General features: G+C 32.8%; 1 protein-coding gene across 1 annotated transcript in view; it reads left to right on the forward strand.

Moving 5' to 3' along the window:
* The window catches only part of LOC113512490 (ATP-binding cassette subfamily G member 4), a 39,426-nt gene extending 18,192 nt beyond the window's left edge, over positions 1-21,234 (forward strand). The window contains exons 2-11 of the mRNA XM_052898710.1: positions 5,807-5,977; positions 11,036-11,172; positions 12,461-12,606; positions 12,988-13,226; positions 14,084-14,334; positions 15,328-15,496; positions 17,177-17,277; positions 18,574-18,729; positions 19,382-19,587; positions 20,711-21,234. Of these exons, the coding sequence (XP_052754670.1) occupies positions 5,807-5,977; positions 11,036-11,172; positions 12,461-12,606; positions 12,988-13,226; positions 14,084-14,334; positions 15,328-15,496; positions 17,177-17,277; positions 18,574-18,729; positions 19,382-19,587; positions 20,711-20,852 (1,718 nt within the window). The 3' untranslated portion in view covers positions 20,853-21,234. The remainder of the gene's footprint in view (positions 1-5,806; positions 5,978-11,035; positions 11,173-12,460; positions 12,607-12,987; positions 13,227-14,083; positions 14,335-15,327; positions 15,497-17,176; positions 17,278-18,573; positions 18,730-19,381; positions 19,588-20,710) is intronic.
* The last annotated feature ends 377 nt before the right edge of the window (positions 21,235-21,611 follow it).

Consider the following 21,611-nt stretch of genomic DNA (forward strand, 5'->3'; position numbering starts at 1 on the left):
TATTATAATAAAATAAAAAATATAATTAATACATACGTAGGTATATTTGCACATTAATGACTGGCTGGTAAAAAAATGTCTACAGCATTAAGTCCGTCTTTTGTACTATATTTTATTAGCCAATAATGTTTAAATAAACAGAACAATTGCAAATTGACTTGTCAAGTAGGTAGGTAGCTCTCGTAGCGCATAATTTTATTGCGGGTTGAAGTCTGATCTGTTGTGTCAAGTTTTGCCGCAAAACAAAGAATGTCAGTGCACGTGTGCTGTCGACCGGCGAACTGACGACCGACAGATAGAGTGCGAACTTGTGGCAAACTGAGGCCAGTGACCTCGTGACGTTCACACAGCTGATATCAAAGTAGGTCAACATTTATAGTTGCCCAAATATATAAAATTTACATATATATCTATAGTATACAAACAGTAATGTGTTTTATAATTGTACGAAATTTAATTAATTAATTCGAATCTTACGAAGGGAGATTTTATTTATTCACAATGCGTTTCGTAACACATTGTATTACGAATACCAATTTGGTTTTATTTGATCTTTGTCTTTGTAAACATTGGAATGACTTATTGTCATTTTATTGTGTTATAACAATGAAATCTTATAACGCACTCATTTATGATGTTGCCAAATATAATGACTATTATTTTTTGTGTGTATGTCACATTAACATTATTCTAAAATTTTCTATCAGGTAGACCGTCAGTTTGTTTGTCATTTTAATTATATATTTTCACGAAATTACTGTTTTATGGACCATCATTTAAAATTATAATAATTTTGACATAAATGTATTATAAAATTAGAATAGAATAAAAAATATTTATTGGCAGAAAAACACATAGTTACAACACAAAATACAGTAACTATATATATAAGAAGTGTCTCATATTAGGCAAAAGGAACTGACTCAGCTAATGCTGTGAGTGTCCCAATGCAATGTGTACAGCTACACAGCGCTGGATTTCAGCCATTCCCTATTGATCCTTATCCAGTTCATATTGACCCTTATAATAAAGATTATGTTGTGGAATTAAAATTTTAATTTTAGAGATAGGTTCAGACAAACTGTGCCTCCGAATTGACCCCACTGTGTGGAAAATAGGTATTTAATTGGAATACTTATTGAACATATATATACATATTCACCGTTACAAGTGTTTACTTTGTTTTTTGTATATGTTTAAAATATACCAAAGTAAATATTTCATTTGTACCGTCGGTCCGGTTTAAGTAGCGAGACCTTCGGAGCCTGTATTCGGTACCTGAATCATAGCATGTTTCGTATTATAACAAGATTTTGTTTGTGTGTCTTAATCATCGCCTTGCCTTTGTCCCACTTTTTAGGTGGGCGCAGTGCAGTACCCATGTTTTACTCTCTCACCTTATTTCCTTGTTTAACTTCTTGAAAATATGAAGGTATTGAATGGTAGTATAGGCTTCTATAACGTAAGATTTATATAATAAAACAATGCAACTCCTTCGAGTTTACAATAAAAAAGAGACAATATATATATATATATATATATATATATATATATATATATATATATATATATATATATATATATATATATATATATATATATATATATATATTTATCTATTTGAAAACATGTGATCATTACTGTATACCTATTCGGCCAACAAACGCGTGACTTCCGTACTAAATTATTTATATTATACTCAGTATATTTTTTATAATTATATTTTTTATTTATGATTTATCACATAGAAAGATACAACTTTCAACTGAGCTACTTGCGACATCTATCGCAAGTAGCTCAGTTGAAAGGAAAACTAGCGATCCCTCCCGATTTCGTACCTATTCGAATTAGTATGTACAAATAAACCTTCCGTAAAAAAGTCTCTACATGACGCTACAACCCGTATCAAAATCCATTAGGTAGTTTGCAAGAAGTAAACGGAGAAATAGACAGACACGGACAGCGACTTTAAGTTATAATATTACATTATTATAGATTTATCGTGTCGCTAGTAAAGTACTTGCTTTAATGTTATAAAAGCTTCCAATACTCCTCTAGCGCTAAACCTGTTTGAAATAACCATATTGCTATTATATATTTTACGACGGAATCGATTAGGCGACGAGCCTATTTTACGACCAAAAACTGACACGCCTATAAAGTGGCGACATCTATATAAAACCATATCTGTGTGCATAAGGTTATTATAAAAATATTCAAATAGACTTTGTACTGACTAACGACAATGACGGCCGAGTGGTTGCGATTAGCAGATTATAACATTAAACTATGTATGTGGTAGTGTATTTCTGTATTTTAACTGATAACAACTTTATTTACTGTTTATTAGCTAATGACTAATTAATATTTGCTTACATTTAGGCGCCAATACTATTTACTCGTATTTCATTATATCAGTATAAGAACTCTTTAAGTAACCGATATAGCTCGAAGGATAAGTAAGCCGAAGTGGCAATCGGCTGGTTATATAGCTCGAAGAACTGACAACCAAAGGGGAAGAAAGGTTCTTCAGTAGCGACCTTTACGGGCAAACGCAGTGTGGGACGACCCCCACTAGATAGAGTGACAACCCCACAAATGCATTGCAGAAGTTAGTAAATACAGGAGGTTCAGGGTCGTTCCTTATGGCAGTCTATGGGGGAGGTCTATGTCCAGTAGTGGACGGATAATGGCTGAAATGATGATGATGGTGATGAACTCATTAACATTCACCATGAGAGGAGAATGGTAGACTACCATAACTCTATCTAGATTATACAATTTAAAGCGGCTTGTTATAGAAATTGATTTTAAGTGTTTATTCTACTTGCACTGGTGTATTGACATTCAGATTTACTATATTAGCTGTTAACTGCCCACTGCTAAAAATAGGTCTCCCACTTGGGGGGTTTTGCTTGTAGTTGCCACTCTTGGCAGGCGGATGGGCAACTGCAATTAGGTATTTTTTTTTTTTTGATGGGTGAAAATGGTATGGTAACCCCGCCTGCGCTAACGGGATACGCTGGCGGAGCACCGGTGAAGGGTGATAGATGAGAATGAAAACAGGCCAGTTAGCCCATCATGATGAATTCATCAGGAATTAACCATGATAGTTTCCAGGGAGAACCGCGAGAAGGTCGACCTGGTTGGGTATATTGCTAGCAATAGGATTCTCAGTCTCCATTACTAACAATCCCTTTCCCCCCTGCAATTAGGTATTGGTGACGTTTTAAGAAGGATGTGCTGCTCATCTCTCGCACCATTAATTTCCCTTAGTCGCCTTTGACGCCCTCGGGAAAGGAAAAGGTGACCCCTTCTATGCCGGGACCATACGGTTACTTCGGTAACTGTGGTTGACAACCCGCTAAGCGTAGCAACTACTAGCAAAAGCTCTCGATAGGGAGAGACCTATGTTTAGTAGTGAATAGGTAACGGTTAATATGATGATGAAAATCATATACCAACAGGAAAAAGACCCAAATTATTCTCTTCTTGTAATAATAACTGAGAACTTAGTAATCGTGTAAATATATATATTTATTGTGTCACTTAGTATCTTTATCTTATTGTTTGTTCAGTAAATAAACATTCACAACATGTTTCATATCGCTACATTTCACCAAATATTTTACAAAGTCAACTAATTCCTTAATCCTTACTTTATATTGCGAAACTAACAGTTTGTTTATTCGTTTGTTACTTCTTGGCGTCTTAACAGCTTTGCTAATTTATATCATTATGAAATTCGGTATACCTACACGCAGTATTTGGGTTGGGACAGCTACTTTTTATCACGGTCATACGTTCGAAGTCGCGGGTAAAGACTAGTAAATATATGAAAGAAAAAAATCATTGGCTACATTCGAATTCTACATAAGTTATGTCTTTACGACATTTCTTGGATTATAATGTTTGTCAACGATATTTAAGATGTTGTATTTGTATTACATTGATAATAAATTTAAACAACACAAAAAATGGTATCCGTTATAACAGAACACAAGGAGTTTACTGAAATTATCTTACTCATAATTAGGTATATAGATATACTTTAAAGTGAACTCTAAATAGGTAGATATGTATATGCCATATCATAATGAATTGAGTGGTGCTAGTTTTTTAAATCGTTATTATTTCATAAAATGTTACGTCTTCATTACACTTATTAAAATCCAGTCAAAATATATTTAATTTTTTGACCACTTAATTTTCCTTATCTTTCTTTAGTTTACTCTAGACAGTGTGTAATTTTTATATTCTTTTTTATGCAAATTTCAATTTTTCTAATTGATACTGCATCTAACTAACGCTTATATCCTGTAATTTCTTGAGACATTGAACAATAAGAAGAAAAACAAATGGATTTTAAAATTGAACCATAGAAATGCAGTGTAAATACGAAGCTCCACCAACATTTTTATTGACTTGATATTTGTTTTCGCTAGAGTGCACTTCCGTGTTGATTTTATATTAATTTTATCAAATTTAATTTCTTTTTCTAATAAGTAAAACTTATTTGATCTTGAGATTATTCCTATATTTATCAATTATTGTTAGTAAATGATAAAAATAATTCATTATTATTCACAATATAACCCAGTTATTTACTCGCATCCTCGTATAATATTAGTATGGAATATATAGTAGGACTACAGATATGTTTACTTATTATAAAGCCTTCATCTCGACCCGCCCCCGTTCTCAGAAAATTGACAAACGCCTACTAAAATAACTTTCTCCATTTTAGTCTCCAAGAATTTTTATTTATTTTTTTTTTTTCATATAAAAAGAAAAAAACATAATTTGCTGACAAAATTTTATATGAATAAGACGTAATAAAATCTATTTTTATTCTGTGTACATAACACTTGAAAAACATGAACCTACGTATTTTATTACCAATATAATGCAATCAGCACAAAAATAATTCATCGCGTCAGAAAACATAATGTGACAACTTGTTATGTTTACACCACATATAATGTTAGTACTTAATGATCTTAAGCGAGTACTCAATGATAAATTCTCTGACGTCCGTGAGGTTATCAGAGGTCGATTGGATCACGGAAACTCGATCGCATAGCTCTAATTCGCTCGTAAATAGGTAAATTGTTGCTATTCAATTGTATTAACACTTAATTTAATTTATTTTAATTTATTTGAAGAGAAAAAAATACCGTGTAGACAAAATGAATGTTGGGTGTCCATACTTCATACAACCGGCAAGACTAACTTATAACCATTACAATAGAAAGTAAGATAAAAAGAAGGAAAGGAACGATGAGGTCAAGTTTGGAACGCCATTCTCTGTTTCTAAAACTTCATCATCACCATCATCATGATGATGTCAGCCATTATCTGTCCACTGCTGAACATAGGCTTCCCTCATAGACTGCCATAAGGAACGATCCTGAGCCATCTGCATCCACTGACTCTCTGCAATGCAATTCTGCAATGAAATCACTCCATATAGTGAGGGGATCCTAAAACTTCACTTTGTTATACATATTTAAAATTTTCGTTTTTAGTAGAATTGCGTCAGAACTGCTTTATATTTATTTCTCGATGGTCCATACCAAAATAGTTTTATTAAACAATCAAATTAATATTTAATATGTTTAATAAATATAGAAAAATATAAATATAAAATTAAAATTTAGAGATAAATTTAGAATAAGGTACCTCAGAATCGAGTCCAATAGATCCTTTCTCCATCTCCTCACAGATAATAAATTACATTCCATTTTAAAGAACAATTTATCGTTGTCTATTAGTGTAAAGGTTAATTCATACAATAATTTGACAGGATCCAAGCAGATCCTGCACGGTGTCAATGGTCGCTTCCGACCACGGAAGCTGATAGCCATCATGGGACCGTCAGGGGCAGGAAAGTCCACACTACTGGATGTATTGTCTGGGTACCGCATCAGCGGCGTCGGTGGTGCCGTGTTCATAAATGGCAGAGGACGGATCATGAGTGAGTAATTCCTATTTTAAATAATTATTTTTTATACATTTATGTAATATAACTGGACAATGGAAATGTAAGGAATGTAATTTTCATATTTGTGCCTCTAATGAAAAAAAGTCAATATTTTGTTGTTAGATCTCTGTACACTAAATATTTTCTCCTTAATAATATGTGAAAGTAGTCGGAAGTCAAAATGGGACTATTTCCATAAGATAACTGCAATACATTGAACTGTTTAGTTAAGTAAAATTAAATTACTTCCGAAACTAGGATATACACAAATCAGATAATTCCATATGAAAGAAGTCACAAAATTACTACGTAACCAGTTATTAGTGATTTCAATTATCACATAATAATAGCGCTGGATCATTTAAAAAAAAAAAAAAACTATTGCTTGGCGCTCTTGAAGACTAACTACTTTGAATTGTGGCGTTTCTCACTAGAGACAGAGATACGGTCACAGGATATTTCGGGACTGTGTGACACTCACTCATCGGTCACGAGTTCATTATAATTACCTAATATTCTTGTTTTTTATTATTGCAATAGTAATTAGTAGTTCGAGATATAAATATAGGTACATACTACTGAAAAGATAACCTGATAATAGGTATCGAGTATAGATTTATTGCACAAATATTTTTAATTACATAAATTATCACATTGCAACGTAATAAGAGAAAATGGGAATGAATCATGCGGTTTCAATATATATGTTAATTATTGATTTTTTTTGTTTGTTTGTTTTTTTTTTTCTATTTTCGTAAGTCTGGGAGCCATTTACGCTTCGCTACTAAGCGTAAAAGTGTCGAAACGTTTTTTTCTATTGTTTTCATTTTTAATTAGAATGTAAGTATTAAATTCAATTACTTATTAGATACTTATAAGTGGATAGATATTAGTGTTGTATTTATTATGATAATTTCGTCATCATATAAGCCTTTAATTGTCCACTGCTGAACATAAGCCTCCCCCTTGGGTGGTTTTGCCAGTAATTGCCACGCTTGGCAGGCGGATTGGCAACCGCAATTAGGCTTTGGATGTACAACAGCGTCCATCTTAAATGCTGCTGTACATCCCTCGCCTTCCCTTAGTCGCCTCTTACGACACCCATGGAAAAGGAAGGGATGGCCTATTCTATGCTGGGACTACACCGCCAAATATGATAATTTGCATTAGTTTAATATATTATATGTATACATTTTGGATATTACCTATTGTGATTTATTTATGTCAAGCATTTCATACAAAGTTTCTGAAAGTTTGATTGAATAATATGTCTATGTCTAAATATCTTTTTTTATCAACTTAACATCGGTCTCCCCCATAGATCGCCATAGGGGACGGTCTTGAACCACGCGCATCCATTGACTTACTACAATACATTTAAGATCATCACTCTATCCAGTTGGTGCTTGTGTTGCACTGAGTTTTCCACTTAGCTTATTAATAACACGCTTATTAACGAGGAAGTCTCTAGCCGCGGACACAGTTCAAGGATTAGTTTATCTGATATGAAGTGATTAGATTTTTGCAAGAATTTAATTCCGTATGTTTACACATATCCGTATTCGTAATACACGCTCTATTTAGTAATATGATAAGAATCTATTTATCTATATCAGACCTTGTCGGATCCGTCTTTGAACGTAGGCTTTCATTCCATTTTTCTTGCCCATCTGTATATGTGATATTACTGAAGATCCTATTTAAGTTTGAATGAATTTTTCATGATAGGCCAACTAAATTGACTTCATCCTCGTTTATCATCATTCACTGGTACCCCGCTAGCATCGTTAGATCGGTGATTCAGGCACATTTAATTAATTTTTATCCCATAAGAACTATAATAAAATAAGTATTTGATCTTGTGTATATAATTTTTTTTATGCAATTTAGAATGGCACACAAACCGATGGAAAGTGGTAACCGTCGTCTATAGACATGAGCAGTATCATAGACATAACAGAGTATACTATTTCGCCCATGATACCATCTATGCGTTGCCATTCCTAAGGACTCCGGTGTTATTCTTCTGTACCCTGTAAATTCTCTGACATATCCTACCCTTCAAACAGAAACAGCCACACAGCTGCTTTAAATTCCAAGTTTAAATCTCAAAATCATAACAAAAATATATTAAATTTGGAAGTTTATACATACCTCTTTTTTGTCATGCCCATACTGTCGAAATAGTATAATGACAATAAATACTTTAAAAACAGAAATCATTGTATTGAGAAAAGTGAAAATTTTTCAAAGAAATATACATAGATAAGTCGAAAACCAATTTTATTTTTATATTATTCCTGACCAGTTTCATCTTACCACATCTTAAAGAGTCTATAAAATTATTTACGTGCAATTATGACGTTACAATTGTAAAATAAGATCTACAAATGTTTTTATAGTAATTATGTCAGATTATTATGCCTACCCCGCTGGACAAATAATAGCTGTTATGTTCTCAACACAATATTTATACAGAAATAGTGAAGTCCGTCTTAATTAATGTATGTAATTAATATCGAGTACGTCAAGTCGTCACATTAAAGTGATAATAAGAGTAATATTATTAAGGTCCCGGACATCAACATGTTATCCTCAAACTAAAGGATAGATACAAGAACTACTAAATAAGTTTGCTTAGATAAATTTAGTTAACTGATCATAATTCAATATTTTGTTGAGTCATGAGAATTTGTACTTTTTATACCCATTCTATACTAGAAGTTTTAGCCAGCTTAGCCCACGTAATCTATATATTTGTATAAAGAATCCTAGGTGTTAAGATATAATCTATAGGTATACCAAATTTAATTTTAATTTGTTACGTAGTTTTTACGTGAAAGAGTAACAAATATTCATACATACACCCATCTATCCTCACAAACTTTGGCATTTATAATAGTAGAAGGTAGGATTAATAATACATATGAGATTTTTTATAAGAATAACTAAATGCAATTATCTTACAAATATTATTAAATTAATTAATTAATTAATTAAATTATAAATACATTAAGAAAAGAGACAATTATTAAAAAAAAATGTTATTGTGAGTACTCTAGTATCTGTGATAAAGAGATTGCTTCATAGATAAAGCTTAATAAATAAAAAAAATATATAATTATCTTTGTTAAAGTCCATGCTGGTTTGTGTAATCATAAGAGACTTACTTAATCTATTTAATTTATTTTTATAATTTATTATTAGATACGTATCTATATACATATGAGTAATGTAATAATATTCTAAGCAGATAGTGTTTCTACACTACTTATGTGTATGGATTATGCAAAAACAACTGAACTGTATTTTTTGAGATGGAGACCTCTCCATGGTCTTGGTCTATGGTTTATCATGTAGAGTACTTTAAAAAAAAAAGTACAATTTGCCTTGCAAATAACATCGCGAGCTATCTTTACTGTTCTTATAATAATTTGAGATCTGGTTGGCGTGTCTGTTAATCAGGGTTGCCTGAAATAAAGAACAACCTGTCTGTACCTATAGAACTACATACTCGTAGAAATAGATGTCTACATACCTTGTACTGGGTAGTGCCGTTGATACAAATACAGTTTGATATTTTTATTTCGATTTTGTTAAGGAGTGGGTATCGTCAATTAACATACTGTGTATTATATTTTACGTATATATACAAATATATAGTTAATGGCCGTATGGTCACCGCATAGAATGGACTGTCCCTTACTTCCCCGTGGGTGTTGTAAGAGGCAACAAAGGTAATTTATCGGTCGAGGGATGGGAACAGCGTCTCTCTTAAAACGTCACCGTAGTCTGTGGTACCTGCCAGGCGTGGCATCTACTGGAAAAATCCCCTAATGGAAGGCCTATGTTCAGCAGTGGACAGTTAACGACTGGTATCGTCATAGGTATAGTAATAAATAAATGATTAACACATAATTAGATTTTTATCAGAAATTTATTAACGCAGCTATTTCAAGGATTAAGTAGTGTCTGAATCAATTATGTCTATAAAGATAAAGAGGGATTGATAAGTAAAATATTATTTATTATTCATTAATATTTTGTAATTTACGGTTTAAACCTTGATATCTCATGGCGCCAAGACTATCCGAAACTGATGTGTATGCGTAACCAATTGGCCATAATTTTTTTTTAATTGATGCAATTTGAATGGATGACCCACCTCTGCTGTCGGTATACACTAATGAAATACTAAATATGAATGATATAAATATATAAACAAATATAAATTCATTTCTATTTGCTTATCGCAATGAACTTAATAGACTTTTATTTTCAAAGAGGACTGCGTGAAGGTTGATCTAATAGAGTATATGGCTAGCAATGTTATCCCCATATTACTCAAAACTTATGGTTTTTAGTAATAAGTAAAAAGCAGTTAGGTGTAAACAATTATTATAAATATGTCAAACTATAATTGTTTTTATACTCTAAATATGGATTTAGTAATGTAAACGTATCTTTTTACTAATTATTAAAAAATAAATAAAAACAAAGCTTTTTATTTAAAAATAATACAAATGATAATAACAATAGGCAATAGCATATAAATAAATAAATAAAAATCACTCCTTAGGTATTTAAAAAAAAATGTCAAGTTCGATTATTAAATATGTAAAATATAAAAAAAAAATATAAATTTCCTAAGCAATGCACTGCCGCCAGCCTCCTGGGACGTAGACGTTAACGTAGACGGTGACCACGAGGGAATTTTCTACCTTCAAAAAATTCTTTAGAATCTGAATATGGATAATATTAAGGTATTTATTATAAATAAAACATCTATGATCAAAAAAAGTGGTCTCCTAAAACTTACTATTTCACTATATAGTATACCACAGTATACATTTTATTGCGTTGTAACAAAATATATTTGGGTTATCTATCTCGCCGTCAATAATTTAACTGTCTAGAGAATCAAATTAGATTCACTAAATTGAATCCTATTCACGGTAATGGGGTAATTTATTTGAGAGGTGATTAAGATAACAAAGCATAAAATATCAATACCAAATTATACTAATACTTACTCGTAAAATATTTTTCCAGAAAACTTCAAAAAGATGTCGTGCTACATCCAACAAGACGACCGTCTCCAGGGCTTGCTGACTGTGGGCGAGAACATGGCGTTAGCAGCCGATCTCAAACTACCCACCAGAATGGACAAATACGATAAAGGAGAAGTGGTTAGTAGAACTTTAAATCCAAGTTTGAAAGACACTACTAATATTTTTGAAAATAGTTTTTAGGAGATGAAATATTTCGCGTCATCAAGAATACGAGGTTACTGTTAGGGTTCTGCTCTTACAAGAGTTTCTTGTTGTTGTTTATTTAATGAAACAACAACAAGAAACTCTTGTAACGCTACATTAGTGTCGTACTCAATTGCCGACTCTTGCAACATAATCTTGAGCTACAGTAGCCAGTAGTTTCATTGTCATATCAATTATTGCATGCTAATTGAAATTACTGGAGTAAGCCATTTGGTATCAGAAATAGAGATAGACAGACGACTTTGAATTTTCCGCTTTAGAAAAAATATTTAATGTCCTTTTGTGTAGAAGAGAAATACGACAGTAGATAAAAATAACTGTGTTTGCTATATTATTTTACTTTTTATACATTTTCTACATGTTTTAATTTTTATATTTTTATATGTTATCCGTGCACGTTGTAATACAATTGTACCTCTATGGGTTAAGTACCAGATAATAAAGAATATTATTATTATTATAACATTAATTAACAATTCTTGTTTCCATAATCTTTGATTAATACCTCTAACCATTTAATAACATTAGACACCTGGTTTTTATTCTTTTTTAATTACATTAACGATGTCAAACGTACCAGAATGCTTACTTCGTAATAACACGACACTCAAGTGTGACTGAAACACGTACCTAATATCTATTTCTGTATTAGTTAATGAACTGTCCGCATTTTAACTATGATGTCAATCACGGAATAATGATATGAGAAATATCCTCTCAACAATGCCGTGTCATTTAATGATATTGAAAATGATAAACAGTCGTTAAGTGTTCATATTTATTTACATATTAATATTCTCATTAGAGAATCTAGTGGGAAGGATTCAAAGTTCAAACGTATCAAGTTTATTCAAGGCAATTATTACTAGGGCACAATAAATTACAAAGAATTAAAGAACAATAACTTTTAATATGGAGAGGAAATATTTTTTATAGATAAAACTTTAATAGATGGACGAGAAGATATTTGCTCTATTCTAGTTTTTAAGGGAGACATTTTTCATTTACTCGTTAACCATTTTCGGTTATTTTTCCCCGGTTTTATTTTCTTTGATTATGAATGTCGAAATATGAATAAAATCAAGATATATATGAAAAGTATTACTATAGAAACAGTCCATTTATGTAAGTTTGTTTCATTACAATAAGAGTCTAGACTACTATAGTGTATTATGTACATAGAACAAAATTATTGTTTCAGATAGAAGACATATTATCAAATCTTGGATTATATGAACATATAAATACACGAGGCTCCCAACTATCTGGAGGGCAGAAGAAGAGGCTGTCCATTGCACTGGAGCTCATCAATAATCCACTGATTATGTTCCTCGATGAACCTACCACGTAAGTAGCTTAATTTATATAAATTTGTCTTAAAAACATAAAAAAAAAAAATTGTTGCTATTACTAAATTAATTTTTAAGGCGGGGATTTGTTTTTACACGTTCGTTTCCATTCAGGTCTAGCCATGTGGTCCTGGCATTAATGGGCCACCCCTTTCTTTCCCATGGGTATCGTAAGAGGCGACTAAGGGAGCTTAATGGTCGAGGGATGGGCAGCAGCGTCTCTCTTAAAATATCACTAAAGTTTAACTAGGGTTGCCAATCCGCATGCCAAGCGTGGCAACTACTGACAGAGCCTCCCAATACGGGGAGGTTTATATTCAACAGTGTACAGTTAACGGCTGATGTAATTAATAAATTTCCTGAAATTTTAAATTTTCAGTGGGCTTGACAGTTCTTCATGCTCACAAGTGGTACAACTCTGCCGAAACCTGGCCCATCAAGGACGTACAATCATATGCACGGTCCACCAACCATCCGCCTCTCTCTTCAGACTGTTCGATCAAGTATATGTCTTAGCCGCTGGCCAGTGCCTCTACCAAGGCACCACAGACAACTTAGTACCGTACTTAGAGCATGCTAGCATACCTTGCCCGATATATCACAACCCTGCTGATTATAGTAAGTCATATTTTTATTATACTAATATTACATAATTTTTTATGTTACTAAGAATAGAAAAATTTGGTGGATTCTCTGTTATAGATATATAGGTTACATATTATATTAACATTATATATGTATTTTATAATAAGAATTAATTGTAATAAATCTAACTGATTTATAACAGTAAAATATTTCTTTTTGTGTAGCTTGAAGTAATGTACTACAGTATCTTTTTACTGTTTTGTAAATACACAATATATTTTAATGTCATATTTACCGGTTTAAGTTACGTGTAATTTGGTCAAAAAAGGTCTACTAATTTTTAATACGAACCTAACGCACAGTCATACTCGCGCACGTGTCTCAGCCGCTTAAGACTAAAGGTCCCGAATGGTCCCGAAACTAGCCGAGGTTTCTCGACCAAATTACACGTTAGTTAAACCGGTAATTATTACATTAAAATACTACGGTATCATAGCCATACTGTTATCATATCATATCATGGGCGAAATAGTATACTCATAGTATGTCCGAAATACACGAAATAGTATGTCCATGGTACTGCTCATGTCTATAGGCGACGGTTACCACTTTCCATCAGGTGGGCCGTCAGCTTGTTTGCCATTCTAAGTTGTATAAAAAAAAATCTTTTTTTACTCGCAACTCTCTGTAATTTGTGTAACCAATATAATGTATCTTTTAATCGGAACAAAATGTAACCTACTCGTATTTCCTTGCTAATCATAGGTACTATGTGTATACAAAATTTTATGAGAACGGGTTCAGCCGTTCAGGCATCAAGATATAACAAACTTATTTGTAAATGAACTTTAAACGATTCTAGTATAATAAAATTATTTTAAAATTTACAGTAATCGAACTGGCATCGGGTGAATATGGAGAAGACAAAATAAAATACTTAATGTCAAAGACTGACAACGGCAGATCCTTAGATTGGCTAGAAGAGCCAGACTCTATTCCCAGTATGGAAGCCCTGAGGAAACAACACCCTCTGTGCGAGCTCAGAAACCTGGATCCTGGTTCATCGGATGAGGAGACCTCTCAATCCAATCAGAGATCGGTACTCATCAGACGAGGATTCCTGAAAGCGAAACGTGATGCGGTATGTAATCACCTGTAGAGTAATGGTCAAAATTTTGACATTATAAAAAATTATATAAAAGGTGGACTTAATGCTGACTGATGATTGATGTGGTGATGATGATGATTTTTAAATATAGGGTATTTGAAAATGCCAATGCTAATGGTTTACATCGGGTTTCTCCCTTTTATTTCGCATATAAAGAATTATAGTTTAATCTATATATATAAAGTTTGAACGCATTTTTATTAAAACATAAATATACACACATACACACACACTCACACAATATATATAAATATGTATATTCTGTAAATAGTATATATATATTTCCCGTGATATATTAATATAGATCCCTGTGTGGGCCCGGCTACTAGAGGTTTACCAGAGAAAGACTTTGTACAAAAGTCGATTGCTTGGGGACCTTTGTCCTATTCGTGTTTCAACCGTGAAGCAGCTGTGTTTGCATGGCTGTGTTTTGGTTTGAAAGGTGGGATATGGCGTGAATTTACTAGGTACAGAGGAATAACATCTGAGTCCTCAGGAATGGCAACGCATGGGGGGTATCATGGGCGAGACAGTATACTCTGTAATGTCCATGGTACTGCTCATGTCTATAGGCGACGGCTACCACTTTCCATCAGGTGGGCTGTCAGCTTGTTTGCCATTTTAGAATGAAGAATTTAACTTAGGTTATAAAAAAAAAGCGTAGAATAAGCTTCCTATTCCTTTCCCGTGGATGTCGTAAGAGGCAACTAAGGGAGGGCGAGGGATGGGCAGCAGCATTCCATTTAAAACATCTTAAAAGCCTAACTGCGGTTGCCAATCCACCAGCCAAGCGCGGCAACTACCGGCAAAACACCCTTAGGGGGAGGCTTATGTTCAGCAGTGGACAGTTAAAGGCTGATATGATGATGATGATGGGTTTATTTAAAATTTAAACTTATATTTCTGACTGACTGATGACTGTAAATCCAATCATTACTGATTTATATATATTTTTTTTCTTTCCAGACAATGACTCACCTGCGCGTTATCGTAAACATATTAGTAGGTCTCATGCTAGGAGTATTATTCATCAACGCCGGCAACGAAGGCTCCAGGGTTTTAGACAATTACAACTTACTTTTCGCCATCTTGATGCACCATATGATGTCACCGATGATGTTAACTATCTTAACTTGTGAGTATCTCGACTATAAACTGTTTCCCATGTCCCGTAATAATTTTATTACGCTCTTCGAATTAAAGATTAAAATCTTTGCTGTGTGGTCCCAGTATAAAATAAACCACCTGTTCCTTTCCCGTGGGTGTCGTAAGAGGCGACTACGGGGGTTTATAGTGAACAGATGTGCAGCAGCGTTCCTCTTAAAACATCGCCTGCCAACCGTGGCAACTACTGGTAAAACCGCCCTTATGAGAGAGGCTATGGCTACTCCTCTCCATCCAATGGTTGCCTGGAAGAGATCGCTCTTAGCGATAAGGTCGCCCATTGTTTTCTCATTGTGACTATTTCTTGTAATTATTTATATTTATAATAAGTTTACTATTATAATCTTTTGGAGGAAACGATAAAGAGTATCTATCTATCTACGTCCAGCAGTGGATATTTAACGACTGATACAGTATACAACATATGTTTGTCATGTTACAACATGCGTGCATCTTCTTACGGTTAATTTTATTTAAGCATTTTATCCTCTCAACTGTTATTATCTATATGTCCGCTCAGCGGACGCGACACAGTTGAGAATGCGCTTCTGTGTCGCGACCGCTTAGCGGACATAAAGATAATAATGTCATATATATTGTTTTATTTAAACTAGCTTGGCGATAAGCTTAAATTATTGTAAACAAACCACCTCTTGTCCCTAACGCCAAGAATGTACGTAAAATAATGAAATAGGAGACCCACTTAAGTGTCAATTGAAGAGGGACTTTTTTTGGTCCATGTTTATAAACAAGTGCTGTAGTATAAAAAAAATGTATTGGAACATAAGGCATTTTATTTTTATTTTATCAAGTATATAATATTGTACAAAAAATATATAATTTTACATCCAGCAAGGTCTTAGTTTTTTAATAATTGAAAAATAAAAGGTAATTTATAGGTGACCCCATTTTTTTTCTCAAAGAACAGATGCAATGCAATTCAAGTCGAGTGTAGTGTAAGAAATTACATAAGGAATCTAGTTGGAATATAAATCTAATCTGAATTATGTATAATTCCAATTAGATTTCGAATCAGGTTTTTTAAACCTATACGTTGAAAATACCTAGTCTGTGTAAAGTCCGCTCACGGGACGCCACAGATGTAGATTTTCCATCATTTTGCATGACACAGTTGAAAGGTTATTCTTTATATGTAATGTCCACCCATGCGGCCACATTTTTACGTTTTAAAAAGTGGCCATTAAGGCTGCATACGCGACGGAAGCTTAAAAATGGAGTAACTTCTCCCGTTTTCCCAACATTTTCCTTCACTGCTCTGCTCCTATTGATCGTAGCGTGATGAAAAATATACTATAACCTGCCCAGGAGTATGAAGAATAATTGTACCAAGTTTCGTTAAAATCCGTAGAGTAGTTTTTGTTTCTATAACAAACACACAGACAGACAGATAAAAATTTTACTGATTGCATTTTTGGCATCAGTATCGATCACTAATCACCCCCTGATAGTTATTTTTGAAATATATTTCATGTACAGAATTGACTTCTCTACAGATTTATTATAAGTATAGATTTGAAAAAAGTGATAGTTTTATTTATTACTGTTTCTCATTATCTAACTGCGAAACTGCGAATTAAATTTCCAAAATTCAAAAAATGCTACAATTGTTTTTTTTGTTTTACAATTCCAGTCCCTGCCGAGATGTCTGTATTATCCAAAGAACATTTCAACAGATGGTACTCGCTGGGCTCTTATTATATATCTATAACCATAGTGGATCTACCGATATCCGTAAGTATATTGTTATTTATTAAATAACCTGTTTTTATGTGATTCTCAAAGAAGGTTCTCAGTTCATTTTCTTACTAATTCTGCCTATAATACGGAAACTATATCGTTTGTAAAAAAAAAACATGAGACTGATTCTTACAATTCTTTGGGCAGACGATAGGGCTTACTCTCTTATTAGTCCCATATTAATTTTGTATAATTTTTTTACGAATTAACAAACATTGTGTAACGAAGCAAAATGTTCTTTTAGACACGCGACTATTAGTTCAAAATTAAAGTATATTAAATTTTATGTATAAAAGGTGTACGCACAGAAAATCTGTATTCTGTGGTGTAGGTTCAAATCTCGTCCACTTCGAAATTTTTCAATCCTTCAACAATTATTATAATATAAATTTGTTATATTTCTTCTTGAATTTAATTTATTTAAAGTCGATGGACATAATTTTAAACATTTACCACTTGTCTTTATACACGGAAATTATCTTAACTTTGACACAACTCACTATGATCTATTTGAATAGAAATTAATGATAATGTAAACAAACAAACCACCTGAGTTGCATCAATAACGAACGAACTAAAAGAAAGTAGGCTTCAATGGTATGGCCATAAAATGAGAAGGGAAGAGCTTCTCGGTAAAAATAGTTATGAATATCCCTACGAAACGCCAGGTAAAGATAGACCTCTCGCTACATTGTGATCCAATATCCAGAAGAGATGAAAACACGGAACCTAGCTCCTAGGACAGCCAAGGACAAAGTCCTGGCGCCGCTGTACAAGAAGACTCGACCGCAAATAGTGCTGGGTTTAAAGGCTGGGAAAAGAAATAAACAATTCACTGCTCTGAAACGCTTACTGTTTTTAACTAATAGCTAACGGGTAGAGAATGTCATACGGCTTTAAGCTCGCCATTTGTACAAAATAAAAGGCCTGATCAAAAATCGCTAATGTCCAATGTTGATATAAATAAGAAATCGATTAACTGAATGTATATATTTGTTTATTTAAACTTTACACAGTAAAATTCTATGTACATTTGGCGGACTTGAAACCAAACGGTGTTCTCAACCATTGGGCAAACCGAAAAATAAGTAGGCGGTGCATTATTGAATAGAGGAAAAATAAAGTAATACTTGATATACTCGTATGCAAATAACATAAACATACAATTAGATTAATATAAACATACACATATTATATTAAATAAATAATTAAATCTCAACAAAATCTAATCACCTTTTCACGAAGTTCTACTGAAACAAACTATTAATCTAATTAATTGTTACATTGCAGATAGTCGCGTGTGCCATATTCAGCGTGATCGTGTACACGATGTCAGGGCAACCGCTGGACATCGTCAGGTTCTCCATGTTCTTCGTCATCTCGCTGTACACGGTGCTGGTCGCGCAGAGCTTCGGACTCATGATCGGTGCGGCATTCGACGTTGTTGTAAGTAGTCTCATTACTTTGAACTATAGTTGTAAGTTATTTTCATACGCTGCAGCCTCTCATATTAATAAGTGACGATAGAATTGTAACGCAAATGGCTGCGCTATCGGTATAAGCTGGCGAGGCACCAGTGAGTGGTGATAAGTTAGGGTGAAAGCAGGTTGAATAGCCCATAGTGATAAATCAACGCCTCTAGTATTATAGTGACGTCTTCGGATCAAAATTGTCGTCACTTTTAGTAAATTTGGTATCGGGCCCTTAAAACACTTCTCAATTTAATTTAATTTACTTCTCAATTTGATTTCATTTGCTTCTTAATTTGGTTTTATTTGCTTTTCTCAATTTTATTTAATTTTCTTTTTAATTTGATTTGATTTTCTTCTCTATTCAATCTATGACTTGTATTGCATTCGATACAGTTTATTCCAGTTATACTATACAACTAATTTAATACAAGACGGAAAACAGTCGCAATTAGTTCTGTACATAGTTGTCTCGTTTACCAACAATTAATTCTCTTGTATTTAAGATTCATGTTATATTTATTTTCGTTTATTAATTCTAAATAGCAGAGCATGTGCAATGTCATATGTGATTATAAGCTATGTATAAGGATAAGGATATATTACATGTCAACTTAATATGTCTCCAGAACGGTACATTCCTGGGTCCGACCTTCTCCGTGCCTATGATGATGTTCGCCGGTTTCGGTGTGACGCTACGAGACTTGCCTTCATACCTCTACTGGGGTTCATACGTGTCGTACCTTAGATACGGCCTGGAGGGCTTCATCGCTGCAATTTACGGCATGGACCGACCAAAATTGGCGTGTGAAGAGGCGCTATATTGCCATTATAGGTAAACAAAGTGTTATTTTTTTTATAACAAATTTTCAAAACATAATCTTAGATATTTTAAGATATGGAAACATTGAAAATCGTTTCGTGCCTCCAGTCAAATTGTTTATGATTACTCTTCTCCATCCAAAGATTGCCTGGAAGAGATTTGATTGCTCTTAGCGACAAGGCCGCCCATTATTTTCTCTATGTAATAATTTCTTGTACTTTTTTTGGTTTTCTAATAAGTATCTTTTTTTATAATAATATCTAATAATTTTTATTTTAATCTAAAATATTGACGTCGAAAAATTTATGCTCAAACTATTTTAAGTGCATTTCAATAAGGTGGGATAAAAATTAATAGGGTTTACTTTTTAAAGAGTTTAATAAGGTAGGGAAATATTTATTGCCTGTTAACAATTATGAAGAGAAAATATTTCGGTATTATTATTTACTGAGGCTCTGCTCCGTATATTTCTAATCATGCTTCTTTAACAGAAAGACTTGATGGTGACTATAAGAGCAATTAAATAGGTTTAAATGAAGGATCAGTGTTAAAATGTGAAATTGGATTAGAATGAGTAAATAGATATACTATAAAAGATTGAAAGGGAGTAGGTACCGATCAAAATCTAGATGACCATGTTAGACATAAGACATTTGAATATATATACAGGTGTCCGGTAATGAATGGATAACCTTGAAACGTCTTATAGTTCAACTTATGGCCGTCTTAAAAAAAATACGAAACAAAATATATCATAAGTAGTACCTTTGTTATCTTTATTTTAAAGAAAAGTAAATTTTTTTCTATCTTATTTTACTATCCTGAACACTATGACCAGAAATTAATGAATTCTATTGGTTTTTTGTTGTTTTATTATTGTACACTAACTGTGCTAATAGATAGAAAGTGAATAGTATGACTACTTATTGCAGTTTTTTTTTAATACGCAAACTAATTTATTTTTGAAAAATATGCAATAAAACATATTTTTTAAGTAAAGTTCAAACCTCTAGGGTATAAAAAAAATGTATGAATACATGGGTGACCAATAATTTTATCAAATATTTCGTAACCAAATTAAATAAATTAATTCTGATCAACTGATTATTTTAATTGTATCTGTGTCGTTGTGCAGACTTCCTCGCATCTTCCTCAATGATGTGGCCATGTCTCCGGACATGTTCTGGTGGGACGTGCTGGCGCTGACGGTGTTCCTCTTCGTGCTCAGGATAGCTGCGTTCCTTCTTCTCAAATGGAAACTTACCGCTGTCCGATAAATTGTAACAGTTCTCTAGCGAACATCCATTTTTATTTTTAGTTTAAAATTAAATTAATTAAATCAAATTAGTCAAACAAATACAGACTGTAAGTCACGACTTTTACAACAACCAAAGTAAAAGAGACTACATTTGGTCGTGATTAGTAAATATTATAATATATTATAATACTGGTTTATAATGTTTTAAAATAATTAGTTGTGAGTAATAATTCTAAAGTGCCAATTACTGAAATTTATCATCATTACGATCATCATTATTATTTCAGTCATTTGCACTGAATTTTATATTTTAAATTAAATAAACTGACATGAAAAACTTATAAGGATCACCAAAGACTATATTTAATCGAGGTTTTTTCAACATACTACAGCATAGGGTTCTTCAAATAAAAAGGTTTCTCAAGGTCGGAAATGCAGGGGTAATGCGCCTGGTATTGCAGGCGTTTATAGGCTACGGTAACCGCTTACTAACAGGTGGGCCGTATGCTTGTTTGCCAACTCAGTGGTATAAAAATAAATTTAAAAGTACGCAGTTCTACATGAAACCTCTTATATCTAATTTTTTTTTGTATTTTGTTATATGTTTCTTGCAATAAATTGAAAATTTATTTTATAAATACTGAATAAGAACTTTAGAACCTATTCCACGTTTATATAGACTAGGTACTTATAGTAAAAAATGTGATGCCTATTATTGGACCAAATTTTATATTTTTGCTCAATTAAGTTTACATAGATGAATAAAAATGTGTTTGTT

This window comes from Galleria mellonella, unplaced genomic scaffold (genome assembly GCF_026898425.1).
Source record: "Galleria mellonella isolate WM207_F2 unplaced genomic scaffold, CSIRO_AGI_GalMel_v1 utg537, whole genome shotgun sequence".
Lineage (NCBI taxonomy): Eukaryota > Metazoa > Arthropoda > Insecta > Lepidoptera > Pyralidae > Galleria > Galleria mellonella.